Source organism: Medicago sativa, chromosome 2, assembly GCF_051527215.1.
Source record: "Medicago sativa cultivar Bolivia chromosome 2, Bolivia_mono, whole genome shotgun sequence".
Taxonomy (NCBI): Eukaryota; Viridiplantae; Streptophyta; class Magnoliopsida; order Fabales; family Fabaceae; genus Medicago; species Medicago sativa.
Genome location: NC_140750.1, coordinates 19,796,667 through 19,818,174, shown reverse-complemented (window position 1 = coordinate 19,818,174; position 21,508 = coordinate 19,796,667). Strand labels below are relative to the sequence as shown.

The 21,508-nt window shown below is 34.6% G+C and overlaps 3 protein-coding genes across 4 annotated transcripts; 1 reads left to right on the top strand and 2 right to left on the bottom strand.

Moving 5' to 3' along the window:
- Window positions 1-1,149: 1,149 nt before the first annotated feature.
- On the bottom strand, window positions 1,150-2,987 carry LOC146945306 (uncharacterized). Of its 2 annotated transcripts, XM_085743684.1 has the most exons (4): window positions 2,852-2,987; window positions 2,544-2,720; window positions 2,007-2,257; window positions 1,150-1,758 (listed from the first exon to the last, which is right to left on the bottom strand). In XM_085743684.1, exons 2-4 carry the CDS (start codon window positions 2,688-2,690, stop codon window positions 1,362-1,364), a joined length of 795 nt encoding a protein of 264 aa, XP_085599810.1. In that variant the 5' UTR covers window positions 2,691-2,720; window positions 2,852-2,987; the 3' UTR covers window positions 1,150-1,361. The 2 variants fall into 2 exon arrangements, with proteins under 2 accessions (XP_085599810.1, XP_085599809.1); XM_085743683.1 differs by lacking the exon at window positions 2,852-2,987 and having other exon boundaries at window positions 2,544-2,832.
- A 9,638-nt stretch (window positions 2,988-12,625) lies between these two features.
- LOC146945305 (protein FAR1-RELATED SEQUENCE 11-like) lies at window positions 12,626-18,137 on the bottom strand. The gene is made up of 4 exons (XM_085743682.1): window positions 17,979-18,137; window positions 15,994-17,017; window positions 13,768-14,211; window positions 12,626-13,658 (listed from the first exon to the last, which is right to left on the bottom strand). Exons 2-4 carry the CDS (start codon window positions 16,969-16,971, stop codon window positions 12,795-12,797), a joined length of 2,286 nt encoding a protein of 761 aa, XP_085599808.1. The 5' UTR covers window positions 16,972-17,017; window positions 17,979-18,137; the 3' UTR covers window positions 12,626-12,794.
- A 2,828-nt stretch (window positions 18,138-20,965) lies between these two features.
- Window positions 20,966-21,508, top strand: LOC146945304 (uncharacterized). The gene is made up of 2 exons (XM_085748049.1): window positions 20,966-21,289; window positions 21,338-21,508. The coding sequence occupies exons 1-2, from the start codon at window positions 20,966-20,968 to the stop codon at window positions 21,506-21,508; spliced, it is 495 nt and encodes a 164-aa protein (XP_085604175.1).

The following is a 21,508-nucleotide window of genomic DNA, read 5'->3' as shown; positions in this document are numbered from 1 at the left end:
GGTGTACTTGAGAAATTGCTAGACACTCCATTATTGAGAGGATGTATGATTTGTTGTATACACTTGATGAAATTTTCTTTATGGGTGTCGAGTGGAGCAACTTGCATGAGATCTTAGCGAAATCTCTAGAGAACTCATGAAAATCAAGCACACACACGGCCTATTAGATGTTAGGAAGCTAAATGTGTCAATCACAAAAGGTATAAAAATATGTTGATTGTTAGAAGTCATAACACGTTGTCTCATGTTTGACCATTTTACTTGATACGGCTTGGAGGACTGTCTGTCTTACCATAAAATCCTAATCCTCAATCCCACAAGTCGTGAAACCCTAGTCAAATCTACACATACATGTTTTCCTTCTACCCACTCATACACCATAACATATGTTGGCCTAAGTGTTGATCTTCCATCAAGTGGGTAAGACAAGAAGTTCACATGTGTCGCCTTCTTCACAAATACTGCCGCCTGCCTGAATATATCAAAAAGGAAATCCCTAACAAAGCCATGCCTGTATCTGAAGTCGGGAAACTTCTTACAATGAACAACATGCTCCCAAAATGTATCTAGACACACCTTACAACAAACATGACACACCTCATCAATGAGAATAATGGAACCATGAGGCGATATTGTATGGTAGTGAGGTACTGTACTGATGACATATGTTGACCTAACCCAACAATAGGGATAGCTAGAAGAAAATTTGGAGCATGTGCTTCTTGTAAACACGCAAAAACTACTTCCTGTCTAGTGGTCACGTCAAACTTCACTTCCATATCTTGAACACTGTTACGAGAAAGGGCACTCGCCAAACCATGTTGTGTTTTAGGAGGGACGATGTCCTTACTAGCAAAACTGCTACAGTCAAAATCTGAAATCGCACCACGAATACCATCCATGATATTGTGAAAATCAAAGGACATACCACTTTGCGTATTATCTCTCAAAATACGATGTTTTAACGCCCAAGATTCGACCCTAGAAAGCACAGATGGTATTTTAGATTACATATATACATAAAATGAATATATTAACTACACTATCATCTTTTCTTAATAAAAGTAAAATAATCGATAAGTATTCATGTTCAGGGACGAAAGGAAAAGCGATTAACCCCAAGTTACAGACAAGTGGACCAACCCGATCTAAACTCACAAGTTTTTTTCTTTACAATAATAATCACAATTTATATACACAAGCAGTCAAATGAATTTTTTGTGATGATATCAATCAAATGAATTTTATCTCTAAAGTTAGTATAAAGTTGTATATGTAATGTTGTCACACTCCACTTTCCACGTACCTTAAAAATTTGGCCCATTTGACCAAACCAAAGGATCAAACTATACTCTACAAATTTATACAAAGGTATAACTTTTATTAAAAGGGGTTGGAAACACAGATAATAATAAATTATCATTTTGACTCTCAATTGTTGTAGGGTTCTCTCTTGCAACAGTTGCAATATGTCTTTGACTTTGAGGTGATCTTGGTGGAGAAGCATAAAAGTTAGAAGCTTCAAGAACTTCTCTTCTAACAATTGCAAGCTCCTCAGACATTCTTTGTGCACGAAGTGCTGTTAGGTATAAACCAGCAGCTAGGAAAACTGTTGTTAAAGCAAACACCCCTGCAGCTGAGAACAAACCTTCTCTGATGCTGTAGCAATTTGTTCTTGGCTTAGTCCAATTTTTTAAATGACCTGATTCTACACTAAGTCCTGCCAATAACAAAATCTCCGCAACTGCGAAACAAATCCTACAACATAAAAAAAAAAGTGTTAAATTCTATATAGCATCTACGTTTCAGATTGAAAGTGTATCTAATGTCTGAGACGACCAACACGATATCAACACACATGTAACATTTAATTGATTTTATTTCTTTTAGATTATTACCAATTTCGACATGTTAGTGTTAGTGACATGTTCAGATGGACTAGGAACAATTTTGTTTTTTTGTAATAAATGAAGGAACAAAGGAACTAAAATATATATTTGTCTTACCAAGTTGTAATGAAGAAAAAACCAGCCAACCATGTTAAGGATTTAGCAGAAGGAGAATCAGGATCCCAATTAATTAAAGAAGGTGATGATTTACTCACTGCTATCAACATGTAAGTATGCTCCATAACCAAAGCAATTGCTAGTCCAACAAAAGCACAAGCAGCACATAACAAAGGCACTTTCCCATTACTATTGTATACACATTCAGATTTAGTTCCCTTTACTTTTCCATTTGTATTCATCCATGTCACCTATCATATCAAACCCACCAAATTACATTAAACTTCACGAAAATTTCATGTACTTCCCTACTCTTTTGGTGGTATGCAACTACTAATTGTTAGTTTTTTTTATTTAACGAATTGAAGCGACATGGGCTGAACTTAGTGGTTTGTGTTAGTTTTAAAAAATCACGGAGGAGTATTAAGAAAGTATGTTCAAGGTTCGATCTCTGCTGCTAACAAATTTTCGCTTCCCCTAACAAATTAATTACTAACATTTGCACATAAAAAGACAACATAATAAAAAAAATTGTACCTCGGAACGTGTGGCTTCGGCTATGAGACATAAGATGAAACAAAGTAAGCCTAATAGAATTGTGAAAACCATAAGAAAAGCTCCTGTTTTGCTACTCAAATCTGTTTTACTTCTTTTTGGTTCAAGGTCTGCATGTGTAACTGCCATTTCTCTATGACCCTTCAAGAGAGACAATTCCTAAGGGAGAAAAGAAGAAGAGAAAATGAAAATTTTATTCTAATGATATGAATATGAATATGAAAAAGAAAGAAGAGTTCTATTCTAGAATTGCTTGGAGCAAAGGTTGCTTAAAGGCCAAAGATTCCTACCGTTTGAGATTTTATATTAAGGACTAACACAAGAGCTATTGTTAATTAGCACCATAAGTTTATTTTTGTGATGTTGTGACTTATGAGTGATGAAGAAAAGGATAGTGCTAATGTTTTATGACAAAGCAAACACGTGTACATGATGACACTTTCACTCACAAAGTTCAGTGTACCTTTCAGTTAATTCCGTTATTTTAATCACAAGTATATTAACATAAAATGGTAAAGTAGATTTTGTATAAGGTAGTACATATGTACATGTTCTCATTAACCAATCATTCCAACATCTTAAGCTTTTAGTCAAATAATTTTATAATGAATGTCTAATACATGTGGTAGATTAACTTGAATAATTTCGGTCGTTTGATTGATATTTGACTACAATGAATTCAAATTATTGCTCTAAGCTTGGATCCTTTGCGACCATACACTCGATCCAGTCAAATCTCAACCGTTGAATCCCCATACCATTTGGATGTAAAAAGTAAAGACTCTTTAAAATGGTATCCCTACAAATTTGGGAAAAAATTTAGTTGTGTCATATGATTATATTCATTTCTAATCATGTTATTTTCTTTATGATTCTCCTAGAAAGGAAAGGAGAGCACAAAGTTGAACCATATGATGTGGTAAAAGATGCATGCTTGATGAACAAAACTTACTAAACAAGGGAGAGAAGAAATCCAAGGTAAAAGGAAAGGAATCAAAATTGTTAAATATTAGAAATAGAATGAATTCTCTGCTTCAACCTTGGGGCAAAGCAATGTAGGTGGTTGCTACTATTCTCTAGAGTTGAATATTCTTATCCAAACCTCCATAAAGTGTTATTCTGAGGTGGAAAAATGAATAAAAGTGAGAGGGACAAAAAATAGCCGCCAATGAATTTGCAACACACAAAAATCCATCCAATTTTTTATGCATATGTTATGCATGCTAATTGCTAAGGTATTGGACTATCCAATTTGCCCTTGGTTTTTATATTTTATCTCTTTAATAATTGATGTATTTTTAATTTTTTTTATCTATCTAACTATTTTTTTAAAGAAAAAGAAAGTGCTTACCTAATAAGCTTTTCTACTTCTTTCTGTCTTATTTGTAAAGAAATAAATAAAAAAAACTTATCAACAGTTAAAAAATAATAAACTAATCTAAAACAATATTTTAAGCAAACAAGCTACAATTCAATTTATTTTAAACCTGTAAATTGTTCTAAATGTTGGATCCCACCTAATATTGTTTTATCCATAAGAGTTTTCAAATTGCATGTCATTGTCCCAACATTTTGTACGGCTCATTTACAAGCCTTCCAATCACAAAATGCAACCTCTGTCATAACACTTGATCTAAATACCAAACAAATAAAATATGATTTGGTTAGTCTAGAAGTCCCAACTCAACCGACAAATGCCGAAATTATAAGGTCGGACGTCGTGACTTGGGTTCAAATCCTGGACCTCACAGTTGTGTGTGAATTTAATTTTAATGGATTATCACTTCATCTAAAATAAAAAAAAAAAAAAAAATAGGATCTCGTTATACACTCACTAATTTCAATTTAAATATTAGTGACTTTTGGTAGGGCAGGGCAAACTCAAAGAAGTCGGCCATTTAGCAACCAGTCATTGATGTTCTGCGTGGAAGACTGTCCTCCTATCAAAACCAATTCTTTAGTCTTTCTTTGATGTAGATTTATACCATATAAATTAGGTTTAATTAAGTAAAAGATTTTTATAAATACTTTAAATTTTGTTTTTGATTTCTACAAAAAGAAATTTGTATCTTTTAATCTTTGTAAAATTTTCCGTGAATATTTTTAGTCTCTATAAAAAATTTATAAACATTTTTAGTTAATGTGAAATTTTATTTGTATGTTTAAAAGTTATGGTGAGTTAGGTGTGAAAAATCTTAAGAGAAATGATATTTGTACAATAATTTTTCGACAACTTTTGTGATAACTTTCTCTATCATACTCACTTTATTTTCTACTTTATCTCTCTGTTGCTTTGATTTTTTTATACAAATACTACTTTTTCTTTATAAATTTTGACTGTCTTATAAATTGCCAACCAAATAATTGTTCAAATAACACTTCTAAAATCTTAATTGCTTAACTTGAACTGCTAGGTAAGTCGTGGTGGCGTCTTCTAGTAAATAGAGGTGTTTTTTTGGATGAACCTTTTGATTGCTAGATATGGGTGAGAGTCAAGTGAATTTTAAAATTTTAAGACCTCTTCATCATGATGGAAAGTTATTTCATTTGTAACTGGATTTTATGTTGAGCTATAATAACAATATTTTTTAGGTGTTTAATGGAAGTCGCGGGAATTGGTGATTCCAGGTGTTTTTATATAAGGATATGGTTGGCAACTAGGTATTTTCTGTAAGTGACTTGTAATAGAAACAAGTTGAATTAGATTTGGTAATATACTTCGTTGGGTACTATTTATAAGAGAAAGTTGGGTTATGGTATCAATTCGCAATTGATTTTTTTTAGATTCTGAGAGATGAGATAATTTATCAGGAACATAAACGAGAAAATATTTTTAGAAAAAACTACTTTTATCTTTGTTTTAAGAGGAGGGAACTCGGATATGAGAAGAGTAAGGAGAATCATACCGCCACACAAAAAAAAAAAAAAAACACTAATGATCTTCATCAACTTCAATCTTGTCTTTGTGGGAGCAAAGCAAGATTTGGCGCATATGTAGCCTCCGTAGCCACATTGAGTGCAGGTGGTCGAACGACCTCGGCCTCAATGTTGGGAGGACTAATGACCGTATCTTTCAATGTGTTTCTAACATTGAACCCTCTCATATTTTAGTCTTGAACCAACTCTCTTTGTTAAATGTAGAGGTTGGCTTTTCAAGTGGCCATCTCTGTCTTTTCAAAATGACAAAAGTGTGGAGGATAAATGATAATAGTTTGACATATTTCTTCTATATTAAAGTAAAGTTATTCTTATTACAACAATTCATAAGTGTCATTCTCTTTTACATTCAATTTCCCTCCAATTTTTCTTCTTTATTTTCTATAATTTTAATATATTTTTTTAATAATGCCAATTATCCACACATCCAATTTGAATCATTCAATATATATGTTTTACATATAACATAACAAATTTGTCAAAAAAAAAAAAAAAATATAACGTAACAAATTAATCCACTTTTTGCACATCACCTACCCCATCTGTTTTTTAAGTGTCGTTTGATGATTGATTTTGTGTTTCTATTTAACTGTCGTTTTGATATTTTAAGATACAATTTATCAATTATACTCCTTCTCAATTACTTATACTCCTTTTCAATTAAACTAACTAATCATATGTATTTGGTAAATTCAAGTTTGCTATTTTCTTTAACAAAGTTTTTTTAGACAAACTTTTGTTACTTATACTAATGGATCCATCCTATCAAGGACATCCTTTTATTTTCATTTCTTATTAATCTTCTGTTCTAATAGAATGAAAACAACTACAATCTTATGAAGAATGTTTTTGCATACGTTACTAGGATGTCCTTATGACATTTTCATCATGGAGATATTAGCTTGATTGGATTCTAACTCAACTCAATTTGCTCAAAAGGTTATTGTAGAACCGACTAGTACTTCTTGTATGTTATATATGTGGGGGCCAACCTGAATCAAGCTACCGTTTATTTCAACCTTTGTGCGTTCTCTTTCTCAATTGGGCAAACAATTTCTATTTGATTAGAGTTGTTGGTGTGCTCTATATGAATATTTCCCTTTATGTATACTAGTTTAAGTACACCCCTTCTATTCCCTTTCTATATATGAGTTCATTAATTTGGTTGTTTAAAAAAAATGATCTGAGTACAAAAATATTAACACTAAGTCAATAGAAAAACTAAATAAACAAAGCATATATAGAAAGTACTAGTTTACATGGTTTCATAAGAGATGACCAGAAGTCTTAAAATAAATGGTTTTGATCTAAGTAGAAGTAAATAAACAAAACTCGTATGAGTTAGTGTTTACTAACAATTGTAATTCTTGAATGAAGAACTCGAATTTTGAAAAATGGTTTCATCCTTGACAGATTTTCATGTTTTTACAAAACTTATGTGTTTGTAATATGGTTATTATCATTTTTTTTTCACAATGTATTTAATTTGGTGAAGATAAATTAATGCCAAAATACGTCAATCATGTGTCTTGTACTATCATCTTTAGTAAAAAAAGTGTCTTGTATTATTTTCTAGTGGTCTATTTGTTTGTCCTTTTGTCCTAAATCTTTGGTATGTGTGTGATTTTCTCCCGAACATCATCGACCAATGAATATCACAACTTCACAAGCCTAGTGGTATATTTCTTCACAAGCCTAGTGCTATATAATATACATTTTGTAGCAAAACATGCAATTGCAGGATTAAAAGTGACTTTGTCGTCTAATATGCACAATTAAATTACTCTTGCATCATGTACAGGTTTGTTTTCTATTGTTGAATCGATAAGTTATATCGTATCACATTTGATCCAATGATAAGATTATTGGTCCAATAATAAAAACATGTTTATGCATGGTGCAAACTTGTTTAAAAATACATAAAAAATATCATTCTATGCCTCAACAATAGTCTAGACTATAAGCAAGCATCTTGTCCCGGTGGTGGTAATCCTAGGATACTCGAAATCGATTTATTGCTCTCAAGTTCGATTATCAACATTATTAAAAAAATATTTGGTCAACGACATCTATGCACCGCACATATGATTAGTCTTCATTTAAAAGTTTTGGGATATATCTGATCTCAGATATGGTTTGAGTTAAGTTATAGTTTGCAACTGTAGTTGCGACCATAATATAAAGGACTTTGAGACATCTGCAATAACATCATAATTGCAATTTCGACCACATCTGTGTCACATTTTCCGATATATAAAAGTTCACAACTCAACTTAAAACCAATGAAACTAGTACATTGCTTCATAAATGACAAAAAATTATTGAATTAACTATCTTCATATATACTCAAGAGTTTATTAACAAGACAGCATATAAGCATATATATCCACGAGTAATAAACTTTTTTCAAGTGATTCCTTTTGCACCCCATTAACTTCTCTGCTATCCAATACATATTCTCATTGCGTGTGATGCATAAAGTGGAAAATTGTCTCTGAAAACCACCTTAAAAGCCTGACACCTTACACCTTTTTTCTTGAACATCTTGGCATATATATGTTTACAAAACCAAAAGCATGGCTTCAGAAAAAGCCTCTTCTTCTAGCAACCAAGGACTCACTTCAGAAGAAATTTCTGCCACAAATTGTACAAATAAATCCAATGTGGGGAAAGAACTTGCAAGGAGAGCTATATTGAGATCTCATCAACGCAGAAATGGGAAAAGAAAAATTGTAAGTAATTTTAACAATGCCAAATTGTTGCCAAGTAGACTAAGTAAAGTTTCTTTGGGAGATCAAGATTCTGCAGAATGAGTCATAGCTAGGTATGGCAATGCCTAAAATGTATAATCATATGGTATTGTAATAAGACATCCAAAATGTTTGTGTATGATATAGCTTGTAATTAACAATTATCATCTAATATTATGTATATAATTATAGAAGTTTCAGACAAGTCATGTTTTTTTCTTCTTCGAAAGAGTTTAGTGTCGAAACCCACACATGACGACATGTATAAATAGGAATATAGCAATGATGACCATTCAATTGCAAAAAAAATGAGTAAAATGGCTTACAATATATTGTGATGGGTCATATATATTGACCCATCAAATTTTGTGTTGAAACTCTTGAGTATATGAAGATTTGTATGACTCAACAACACTAGCAAGGTACTAGTCCCAAGGATCAATATGTATGACCCATCAAATTTTGTAAAATGGCTTACAATATATTGTGATATAAACTCCTTCAAAAAAAAAATATTGTGATATAAATATTACAAGTATTCTATGAGTATTTATTTTGCAGGGCAGAGCCAACTTCAAAGAGAAAATTATAACAATTATCATTTGAATCCCAGATCTTCGTTTTCCATTTTTACTTTTATGCTTGTATGGATTTCATAAAAAAAAACAATTTTCTTTTGTTGAGCCGATTTTTCAATTAAATATCATGTTTAAAAAATAATTTTTAAAATAATTATACTCCCTCCATTCTTGTCGTTTTAGATAAGTAACACCAAATTAATGAAATGAATTTTTGCACCTTTGTTTCCTATTATACCCTCATTTAATCCACTAATAAATTCATATTTTTTTGCACATAATTTCTATTTCCAATAAATTTAATGTGTTATTTTTTTTTTCAGTTTCAAAAAACTACTAACACAAGGCTTACAATATATTGTGATATAGTCGATAAATTATTGAATGATGAAGAAGAAATTGAATTATTACAAGTATTCTATGAGTATTTATTTTGCAGGGCAGAGCCAACTTCAAAGAGAAAATTATAAAAATTATCATTTTAATCTCAGTTCTTCTATTTCCATTTTTACTTTTATGCTTGTATGGATTTCATAAAAAAAAAAAACAATTTTCTTTTGTTGAGGCAATTTTTCAATTAAATATCATGTTTAAAAAATAATTTTTAAAATAATTACACTCCCTCCATTCATGTCGTTTTAGAACCGTAACACCAAATTAAAGAAATGAATTTTTGCACCTTTGTTTCCTACTATACCCTCATTTAATCCACTAATAAATTCATATTTTTTTTGCATATAATTTCTATTTCCAATAAATTTAATGTGTTATTTTTTTTTTCAATTTCAAAAAACTACTAACGCAAACAGAAAACAGTAACTATCGCTCAATGAAAGTATAAAAACTAAGTCAAACTTTTGTTTCGTTAATATGAAAGTTAAAAACTTTGAGTATAATCCTTGCTACACATTCATAACAGTCATACTTTTGGTCCGTTAACATGAATGTAAAAAAACACTTGAAATTCTCTATTTCTGCTAAGTTGAGTTTAAACCGTGATACAAATCAGTTCAAAAAAGGTTGGCAAAGAGGGTCTTGAAGTCGTCAATCCATAGCTACACAGCCCATGGGCCATGGCTTTGTGGGATCCTCCAAGGTCTCCTTCCAAAGTTGTTTTCTATTCCGTGTGGAATCCTCCAAGATCTCCTTCCAAAGTTCTTTTCTCTCCCGGATCGCTTTGAGTCTAACACGGTGATCACGAGACTCGTAACGATGACCATCAATCGGAACAGGGTAGACTGCTTAAAAAAAAATCGGAGCAGGTTAGATAGTGGCAAAATCAATGCCAACTAGAATCATTGGAACCCTAAGTTTATTCACTGAATCTCTGATTTCATCTTCTAATGTTGACACAAATTTCTTCTTGATTAATTTGCTCTCTCTTTCTCTAACAACGTTTTATTTTTATCTTTTGCACGCACTTTATCTCTCTCCTATAACAAACAATTATCAATAATCTAGATATTTTACACCTATTTTTTAATAATTGTAAAGCAAAACAAAAATTATTCTAACTTCGCATTAATCAAAAGTTAAGAAAATTTTTCTTTCAAAAAGAAAAAAGTTAAGAAAATTTTAACTTTCTTTCAACTCCATTAATCAAAATTAATGATACACTAATGGTTTCAACCAATACTAAATTCACACTATGTGACATAGATTTGAATGTTGAAGATAACAAAAAACAAACTTTAGTTTTTTAAATATAGTGTTTTAAAAAACAAAAATACTTTGTTAAAAAAACAAATTTTAGATTTCAAAATACATAACATTAATTAGTTTATTGGAGAAACATAAGAGTAATTGAGAAAATGTATAATTGACAAATCGTACCCTTAAAATACCAAAACGATACTAAATTAGTAGTCAAACGACACCTAAAAAGGAACAGATGGAGTATCTAACTATGAACTCACATTAACATAGAATACAAATCAACACATTTATATTTACACCCTTGCGATTTATGCCACCCTTGTCCATACAATATTTACCTTATTTATAGTCGACGTGACGTTGATCACTCACATTTAAATCTTACTACCGCACCAATATATCGTAATATGGTTAACAGAGAATTGAGTCTCTTAAGTATGTGATTAGAAACTCGATATGAAATAACATACAAAGTAGTATGCACTTGGTTCCGTTCATTGAAAGATTAACCTATATATATGGAGATCAAAGATAATCCCGACGCACCCAAAAAAAAATATTAGGAAATGACTACAAATTAAAAAAAAAAACTAAGGTAAAGGTAACTTTTTAGTGGCTGCACTCAACAATATTCTTTCATTCGCTTTTACAAGAAACCTTTCCCAGACAAATACCCATCTAGTTGACATGCCTTCAAATAAACAAAATGCTATGAAATCAAGAAAGATTCTCAAAAATAGTATGGAATATAGATAAATATGATCAAATTCCAACATAGTTATCAAAATTCATCATGTAAACATTAGTCAGATACAATTTCTTCTCGAGTAATGTCAACTCAAAGTTAAGAGCTATAACATGCAAAAAGGCTTTTTCTCAAAACAAAAAGAAACATGCAAAAAGGCTAATAAATGCACAATAATCGCATACTAATGCATTTGACATGTGCTTTTTCATTAAATAAATGCACAATTACAAATAGTAAAAGCAAAACATTCATGTGTCCTTACACGTGGCTCCTGTTATTATGAGATCAAAGATGTAAAAAAAATGGAAAATGCTATCAGTGGAAATGCTAACACTGAAAACCTGTTCCAGACAAATACCCGTCCCCGTCTAGTTGACATGCTTTCAAATAAACAAAATGCTATGAAATCAAGAAAGATTCTCGGAAATAGTATGGAGAAGAGATAAATATGATTCAACATAGTTATCAAAATTTATCATGTAAGAAAATTGCTATTCTTCCAATAAAAAACGCTTACTCCTATACAAACTGACCAAAATACTCCCCGCATAAGTTAACTCACACTCGATAAACTGAAATATAACCTACATGAGTTAACTCACGCTGGGGTTATAACCTACATGAGTTAACTCGCGCTGGGTTATAACCTGTATGAGTTAACTCACGCTAACTTAAGTCATGTACTGCGTGAATTAACTCACGAGGAGGTATTTTCGGAAGTTCAGTTGGGAGCAAACGTTGTTTGTTGGAAGAAGAGCAATTTTCATCATGTAAACATGCAAAAAGGCTAGTAAACAACATATTTTACAAATATACAAGCCTTTATTCCCACCTACATACTTGTGTGCAAACTAGTAATCAAGGTATATGCGATTCTTACTTCACATGCACAAAAGCATAAGCTAAGCAATTTGAGCCTAGGCTACATTTTTTTCAAACTTATCCCAGCATAGCATACAATACTAGAGTTATTTCTGAGTCATATTGAACCACATGGATGACTAAAATCTCCTTTTAAGAGTTTTGACATTCTTCAATTCTCAAAGTTTGAATTTTTAGAATCGCTGATTAAATTGAACGAGACTTGTATCATCTCATCCAATTGTTTGAGTAGACCAAGAATTCTTTTAACAACTAATCAACAATGGTAAACTTTATTTTAAATTTAGAAGTAGTGTCTAGATAATTTAATTTTGTACAATAGCTCCAAAAAGAGTTCATATGTATTCAAATAGCTTTTCTATTCTCAGCTTATGTCAAAAGCAAGTTTCATTAAAACACAAAATTTAGCTAGAAAAACTTCACAGACGAGCTTCCAGGAAAATGTCTTTTCTATAAGCTCTCATCTAAAGAAGCTTATCCAAACAGGTCTTCTATGACTAAAAAAAATAGGACTTCTCAATGATAACAAAATTAATTCAAATAGGCCTGAAATTTTTCCACAAGAGTGGTAGACAACTTATGTATCGTTGAATTGGAGGAAAAATAAAATATTACAATAAAAATGCATTTATGAAACCCCCAAATAATGCATTTGCTTTGTACACCTAGTTACTTCTATTCACTACATATACCCTAATGCATCTTCACTCATATTATCATCAGCCATTATTGAGCAATCAGATCCATCATGTCCATATTGTGCACATAATGGTGATGAGAACTGCCTACGTTTTCTACTAATATCAACTCCATCTCTTGCCCTTCTCTCCTTTAGCTTGCCTAAAGCCATGGAATCATGAGGATTTGCAATTGTAAAACCATGAATCATTTCATCAGTATCTTCTACCTCTGGCAGGATCAATGAATCCGATGCATAACTAAATGCAAGATCATTTACGCCATGTGATGACCTGGGAAGAGTTTTAACACGTGATAGCACCATTGAAACTTGGTCACAAGCAACATCAAGGCGTTCCTCGGTTTCAACGGATTCCATTAGAAGTGTTGAAACCAAAGATTCCAAATATTGTATCCTTTCAGGCTGATCCCTGCTAGTTGCGTCATGAAAATGGTTAAAAGAAGACAGACCAATGCTTCGCCATCGGATCGGTAAATATTGATCCGGGATGTGAAAACAGTTATTAGTTGACATGACGCGTAGCACATGTTTACATAAGATGCCTGAAAACTCAAATAGACGGCAGCTGCAGCTGATGTGCTCTTGACAAGGAAGCCAAAACACTTTGCAACCTCCATCGGTCTGAGAATGGTGTCTAACCTGAAAACAACCTTCATCAACCAGAAAGGATGCATATTGAGGTGCTGCAACTAGCTCTTCCTGGAGTTTGCTCAAGGCATAAGGAGTAAGTATAGTGGCAGCATGGGATTCTATAGGTGAACCTGTTTTCAAGCAGACTTTCTGCATTTTCCTTTGCATCTTTTGCTTTGCTCCGGCTCGGTCATTAAAATCAACAATATCAGCCACCTGTAGTAAATTATAGTTAATTATGGCAGAACATACCAATAAACAAAGCTGCAGGAAAGTTTATATTTGCTCAAAAAAAAACAAAGGAAAGATATTATATATCACATACTTGCTCTAAAAAACGTTCTGGTTGAGATTGTGCACTCAAGAACCGTTGGATGAAAACGTTAATGGACTCGGTCTGACATGTACTGGTTAATCCTGCAAAGAAATATCGCCTCAAGAATGGTAAAGCCCAGAATGTCCTTAATGAGTATAGGCTAATAATATGTTTATTTGCATGAAGTCCATATTTATCCACCATTTGCCTCCAGCTTTCTTCAAAATCTTCCACCATTTCCAAATTGTAGAGCCGATGGAACTCAGCTTTCCACTCATCGTATTGCGACCCAAGAAGTAAATAAAACCAGTCAGAGAACTTGGAGAGAATATGCCATATACAAAAGGCATGTTTACTTTCGGGCATTTCAACAGCAATAGCTTCTTTCAGCCATGTGTTATGATCAGTCAGTATTGTTTGTGGAGCCTTTCCTTTCATGAAGCCCAAGAAAGCCTGCATAATGTGAATAAGATGAAATGTCAAATTAATCATATCTCATAGACAAAAACATCACATGAAGAAAATTTGCTATACAAATATTGGCACAAAAACAAAAACATCAGTCTACAAATTTCATATCAAGAACGAATTAGACACGCACATTTTTTGTTTCCTAGGGAATGCCTACTAGATTCAATAGACAAGAGTGAAGAGACTATTCTTCCGGTGTATTTTATGGCACTAATGGCCGATACCCCAACAGTGCTTTTTACATGCATATGAAATTCAAGGATCGAACTCACGACCACATGCCCCGATGACTCGGGTCCTTTCCACACAAACCAAGACATTTAAAAAAAAGGTCACATGTTTTTTTTGGTGTTAAAAAGTTCACATGTTTAAGGAGCAAAGGATCACGTATTTCTTAAATAAATAAGAAACATATGAACTTTTATGGTTTTGGATTTTTTTTTTTTTTTTGAGTTAAGAAAAGAAACTTTTAACAGTAAAATAGAAGCATTAATTACCTAGACACTTCTACTGTAGCATTTAATACTTTTTCTTAAACCCAAATATTTATTAGGCAAAATTGAACCTATCATCCTTTAAGTTATTTCATTGTGCCGTATTAGTCCTTTATGTCTTTTTGTTCAAGTAGATCCCTAACTCATAATATGTGGGTCGTTGACCTGTTACTAAAATGTCTATGTGGCTGTTACAGATCTGATGTGGACTAAACCGTGTCGGCATGGCTTCCCCATTTCACCTTATGAAACCCTGAAAATCATAGGAAGATAAAAACTACAATGGTTCTTCTAGAAAGCAACAGCTGAAACCTTTGAAATCCGGCACCATTCCTCCTAGCAACCACAAGCCATCATAGCTTATAATGATCAAATTCACGAAAAGTTGCATTGAGTGTCAAATTGTGACCAACTTCTCAGTATAAGTCTAAAACCAAAAAAAAATCCATTATTCAAGATTAAACTTTACCATACATGTCACAAAATTTCACCAAGAATGTGTTTTGAAATTGGAACTACAACTATGGGAATTGAGTGAATATTTCTTGATGAGCCTTTTTTAATTTTTTTTTCCCTAAAATTTAAAAATAAGATCACACTTGATGTTGAAATCCTTTGGGTTTGAAGTTGGGTACAAGTAAAAGACATCATTCGTCCATGAAAATTTAGTAAATAGATAACTAATTAGACAAGGCTTGTAATGCCTAAAACAGAACCATATGATCTGCAACACAAAAATCGAGTGAATTTAGTGAGGGTGTGAGTGAAGGGTGTTGGTGATGAAATGAAGCGTACTTCATAGCCTTCCATGTTGTCACCGCGAAGGAGAAGAACTCTTTGGGGAGCCATGGTTGATTGCATGCTACTGATGCTCTTTTAATATATAGATGAAGGGCCTAATGTGGTGGTAGAGGAAGATAGAAGAGAATATGTGGAAAAACCAAAAATGGGAAAGAAGGTGAAATGGGGAAGCCACGTTAACGCCGTTTAAAATTTAATCCATATCAGACACGTAACAGCCATGTAGATGTTTTTGTAACGAGAATTGTAGAAAAGGTCAACGGCACATGTTATTATATGCTATCATTAAAAAAGTAAGGATATTAAAATAAAAAGAACAATACCATCATATCTTATCGGACAAAACAAGCAATAGCTAGTACTATTGTGGGTTAATAATTTCTAAGCCCACACCAAATATCAAGCAATCAAGAAGTCAAATACAAGATTGTCAAGTGGAAGTTGTAACAACATATGGTTATTATCATACCTTTAAAGCCCATGAAAAAGACGGCATACTTTCATCCCGCAGAAGGGCGCAACTAAAGCAACATATCACTCCATTATTGTCCAATCCAAGCCAAATTCCCAACAGCATGTCATAGGCCTCTACTCGGTAGGTTGTATCAAAAACCACAGCATCACCAAATACCTCATATGATTGAATTGATGAGCCGTAGGACCATGCAATGTACTCGAGCCTGTTATTATTATCTATCTTGAATTCATACTTGAAGTTGTGATTTTCATCTTTTAATCTCTTACACATTGCAATCAGATCAATAGCATCATTATCTTTATCCACGTTTCTAAAAGACTGCAACAAGTTTCTCACATCTATCTCTGTAAAAGGAAGACAACCAAGTTTGATGCCTTTTTCTAGCTCCATTAATCTTAACATTTGCCTTACCGACATTCCAGCTTTAGCAAACATGCATATACGGCTCTTATCATCAGGAGATATCAGACAGTGTGATTGAATAAGACGCACCTCATTGGATTTTAACAACTCATGATTGTGGATGTTTCTAAAACCAGTAACACGCCATTCAGGGACATCAAAATCTGCCTTTTTCACAATACGCATGTACGCTTGACAACCACAGCGAGATGATTTACGGTTCCTTTGCGCTTTTCCTCCTCCCCCATCTTCAGAAGGTTTATTTTGGGGAAATCCTCCGCGGTGGCAAGTAAAATCCCTCCTCGTTACTCCTCGGCCAACCCCATCTTTCCCTCGGGTGCGGTGTCGTCTAATTGAAAAGCCAAATTGTTTAGCAAAACTGCAATAAAATTCATAAGCAGCTTCTTGAGAGACAAATCTTTGACCAATAAAAGGAACAAGGTTAACAGAAGTTTGTCTTGACAGAATTGTTTCTTCTGGTGTTTCCTCGACAGTGCCAATGTCATCCTGAGACAAATCTGTGCCATTTTCGGATGATTCTAACACAAAACTGGCTCCTTCTGACATTCTGCTGTCAGTACTAAAAGCAAAGTTGGGTTACAGATGTTCAAACCTGAAAGACGGGCAATGAGAAAGGTATCAGCTGAAATGTGATATAAGACTTAAAAGGTGAATTAATAGGCTCAAATAAGCACTTTCACTGCACAAGCATGCAAAATAAAAAACAGACATAATATACAAAATCTTTTTTTTTCTTTCTTAAGCACCAAATAAAGAATCAAATTACTTGATGACCAAAGAGACAAAGCAAGTCTAGAATGATGTAACAACTAATTTTTAACACCCAAAATCTCAAAGTAGTTAGTTAGGACTAGCGGAACTGAGATAGTTACAGTACTCGGCTACGATGTATACAAACCAATGTTTTAAAAACTAGACCAAGTGATTAAACTCACGTGATAAATAAACACCACTTAAGTAGAACTCGTTGAGGAGAACCCGAGTTCGAATCTTGGATAAAACAATCCTTGGCCAACTTTACTTAGCTCCTGGCCAAACTCCATACCAAGAAAAAAGCTAAACCGAACCAGATGGTTCAACCAGTTAAACCATGAACCGGCACTATCTACTATTCGGTTATTTAACTTGTTCAACCCGCAGTTTCGTCCCAGTTTAATGCAGTTGAATCATGACTAAAAAACCTCACCAGTTCAATGTCCAATTCGGTTTTCAAAACATTGATACAAATAACTAGCGAAGACATCTAGTCATTAGTAAAGTGTTGAGTCTAACTCATTCTTACAAAACCGAACATTTTCAATCGATTCAATGTGGGATTTGGGTTTTTCCCCAATTATTAAATAACATACACGTATCTAACAATGCTATATTCAACTTTTCATTCATCATTTAGTAAAAAAAAAAAAACTTTTCATTCATCTTTTTCCCTTGAGATGAAATTCATCACTAAAATCTAAAACCAACCCTGAATATTAAAAAAAAAAAATGCAATTTTTACTAAAATCATTCATATGTTTAAGATGAAATTAATAAAGTGGGAAATGGGGCAAAACCTTGTTCATAGAATCATATCCAATTTCATACAGTTGAAGTGAGAGGAGATCTGCTGCAACACAATTCGGTTTTGAAGAGGTGGCTATGGCGGCCGTAAATCGCGTCGGAATCGTTTCCGGGAAGTTCACTGCTGCGTGTGACTCCAGCTTGACGATGATGGAGCTGCTCAGTTTTGTTTATTGTTTTATGTTTATTTTATTTTATTTTAATTGTTTTTTTTATTTGAGGGGATTTTAATTTGGGTAATGTTAACCGGTGCCCGGGGCACTGGTTAAGAAAGCAACTGTAGCAAGTATTGCATTTAAACTTGTGTTGTCAACTCCTCAAAAGCATAAAAAGTGTTATTTTCATTTTAAAATTCCTTTTTTTAGGTTCCTTAACCCGTGCCCCGGGGGCACCGGTTAACATGACCCTTTTAATTTTAATTATTGAAATCTGTTTTTTTAGAATTTTGCTCTTCACCCAGCACAAATCACTCGCACCCTGCAGCCTTTCCATTTTTACCCCTGCGCAAGTTAAGTAACGCTGCGCACCTTAACTTACGCAAGTTGTATTTTATGCGCACCTTAAGTGGCGTTGCGTGAGTTAACTTGCGCAGCGTTACGTAAGTCATATATCACCAACACAGAAACACATTTCTCTCATTTCTCCAACTTCCCAACTTCGAAATTTTTCCCCCCATATCCGATTTTCATCATTCTTGCGCCATTTAAAGCCAATTTCTCCCACATTATCAAGTAAGTGATGATTACCCTACTTAATTGCATTTAACTTGTAGAAATTTTAGTTTTTTTGAAGAAATATGACATTTTTAGGTTTTTATAAATTCTACTTGCATGTTAGTTTTGATGATTGTTAGTGACGAATTAACTTAGGAATTGTTGTTTAGAAGCTGTTTAGAGTAGAATGTGGTAGTTTAGGGTCTACAAATTGTTAGATTAAGGTAGTTGTTTGAAAATTGCACACCATGTGTTTGGTAAAATGTCTCAATGGTAATTATTTTGTTTTTTTGGATTGTGACTTATCAAATTAGTTAGCATATGGTTTGTTAATTTTGATTATAACATGTTTGACTGCAATGTGGTAGTTTACGGATTGAAATGACATTGTTGGAATTTTAGTGTTGTTGTTGAATTGTTGGAAATGACACAGTGTGCGTGTGAAAATGTATATTGAATTTGTGTTTTGTTAAATGTTGTGCAGATATGCCTCGAAGGAATACGTCTCAGAGACCGCCTGAGCCGCCTCAGGATAGGAGTGACAGACTTAGGGCAGGGAGGATGGCCCCTACTGGTAGTGCACGGAGGGAGAAAGAAGCATTACGCCCTCTTATGGCTGGTCGAGGGAGAGGTGGGGGACGAGACTTGGTAGACTTGATGTTGCAGGGGGTCAACGTCGCAGACGGGTCCATCCCAGATGATGGACCCGACGCAGTATCAGCAGCATTATGAGGTCTATCAGCAGCCGCAGGATCATGCCTATCAGTTTCAGGAGCCTCAGCCTCACCAGTATCAATTTGTTATTGAGGAGCCTATTGTTGAGGAGCCGTCTGTTATTGAGGAGCCTCAGCAGAATGATGAGCCTGAGCAGCATGATGGTGGGGCTCGTTTTCAAGGGGTGTCGAGGGTGGTGTACGAGGCCGGCACGGACGGCTATACAAGGGGGCCTTCTGATCTCACCCTTTTACCTAACTTTGGTGGATATGTGGCATGCAGGATATGGGTTGATGCTGATGTAAGTATAATTTAATGTTTATTTTACTTCTTTTACTATTTATACAACTTATTCTAATTATTATTTTACTTATTTAATGTTAGAATTAACATTTATGTTAGCATATATTTAATGTTTGTTTTACTTATTATTTATTTAACGGTGTTGTTTGTTGTGTTTTGTTTTTGTATTTCAGTTTTGAAGAAAACATAGGGTGAAAGGTATCTCGCACGGGAAGAAGCTGAGCATTAAAAATTTGGCATTGCCTATGTCGGGGGAACAAAATTAGTGGTTTTGGGATGAAGTGAATATGTCTGGTCTGACTCCCATCCTGACTAGTGGGTAAGAGAACATATCTCACGGGTTCGTTTGTGCGATGACAGAGAGATGGCATGAGGAGACCAGCAGCTTCCATCTACCGGTTGGAGAGATGACCATCACACTAGATGATGTGGCGTGTCTCCTAGACATCCCCATCACTGGGAGACTCCTTCCTGATAGAGAGTTAACCCGTGAGGAGGGGCTAGAGATGATGCAGATGGACCTACTATTTACAGAGGAGGATGCCGCTAAGGAGCTGACAAAACAGGGTGGTTCTCACATCAGTTTTGGTGTACTGAAGAGGCGATACGAGGAGCTCTTGAATAGGTGTAATCAGCTTCTTGAGATTGACACAGTTGAGGAGCAAAACGAGCGAGCTCAAGTTAGGGTGGCCTGCGTTAAGGCGTTTCTGTTGCTCTTGCTTGGCTGGACCATTTTTTCCGCCAAGAACAGCAAAAACATTAATCTTCTTTGGCTGCTTGCGCTGCAAGATATGGACGAGTTGGACAGCTGGTCATGGGGTGGGATGGGACTTGCTTTCCTTTATGACCAGCTATCTCTTACCTCCGACTCATACGTGGCCTCCATTGGTGGTTACATGACATTGCTTGTGGTAATATTTGTTTATCTTCTTTTTTAGTTATTGGATCGTAAATGTTTAGTTATTTGTATAATTCTTGCGGTGATATAAATATTTGTTTCTTTGTGTTTGCAGGGATGGACTTTGGCGCATTTCTCGAACATCATTCCGAGGATTGATGATGATGCCTACGACCCTACTGTTTCCCCGCTTGTGAGTAAATGGAAACCTCCCAGGGGCTTTTCTGATCCGGGACACTACCGAGCTGCCATCGATTCGATGGACCTTTCTCATGTCACCTGGAGGTCGTACGAGAGACGACGACGACACATCACGCCCTTTTAGGATATATGCTGGTACTCCGGATGGATCATGGCCGCCAGCGATATGATGGTCCGTCACTTGCCAGAGCGGGTTCTTCGGCAGTACGGGCATGTCCAGAGAATTCCCAGGCCTCCTACAGACATTGAGCTTCTTGCGGCGGATGACGTGGCCCAGGCCTTCACGGAGTTTGCTCTACATGTCCTCAACTATCAGCAGAGGGGTCATCCGGTTCTAGAGAACGAGTCGTGGTTTCATACTAGGGGGTACATGAAATGGTTCGTTAGAGTATCACATCCTATTGTGAACCCCCCTGCGGCCATTCCTGACTACGCAACTGATGCCCCTCCTCGTCCTGTCCCTCCTTATGAGGAGGTTCTTGTTTAGCAGCAGTGGGCCAGACATCCTCCTGACCCATACCAGATCATCAGCAACATCAGAGCTAGAGTGGACAATGAAATTGGGCATCCAGATGTGTTTGGTAATCCAGAGGTTCTTCGTATCATGCAGGGCATACAGTCTGAGTGGAGCATGCTGGAGCAGGTGCCGGCTCCGCGGAGGAGGAGTAGAAGTCCACGGGATGGACCAGCATGA

What these genes read in the sequence shown, in the direction of transcription:
- LOC146945304 (XM_085748049.1), top strand. Translation starts at nt 20,966, where the DNA reads ATGGCCGCCAGCGATATGATGGTCCGTCACTTGCCAGAGCGGGTTCTT. An exon ending in CTGTCCCTCCTTATGAGGAG is followed by an intron (nt 21,290 to 21,337) that starts GTTCTTGTTTAG and finishes GACCCATACCAG; the next exon opens with ATCATCAGCAACATCAGAGC.
- LOC146945305 (XM_085743682.1), bottom strand. Translation starts at nt 16,971, where the DNA reads ATGTCAGAAGGAGCCAGTTTTGTGTTAGAATCATCCGAAAATGGCACA. An exon ending in CTTTTTCATGGGCTTTAAAG is followed by an intron (nt 14,212 to 15,993) that starts GTATGATAATAA and finishes CACATTATGCAG; the next exon opens with GCTTTCTTGGGCTTCATGAA. An exon ending in CAGAACGTTTTTTAGAGCAA is followed by an intron (nt 13,659 to 13,767) that starts GTATGTGATATA and finishes AATTTACTACAG; the next exon opens with GTGGCTGATATTGTTGATTT.
- LOC146945306 (XM_085743684.1), bottom strand. Translation starts at nt 2,690, where the DNA reads ATGGCAGTTACACATGCAGACCTTGAACCAAAAAGAAGTAAAACAGAT. An exon ending in CCGAAGCCACACGTTCCGAG is followed by an intron (nt 2,258 to 2,543) that starts GTACAATTTTTT and finishes TTGATATGATAG; the next exon opens with GTGACATGGATGAATACAAA. An exon ending in TTTTTCTTCATTACAACTTG is followed by an intron (nt 1,759 to 2,006) that starts GTAAGACAAATA and finishes TTTATGTTGTAG; the next exon opens with GATTTGTTTCGCAGTTGCGG.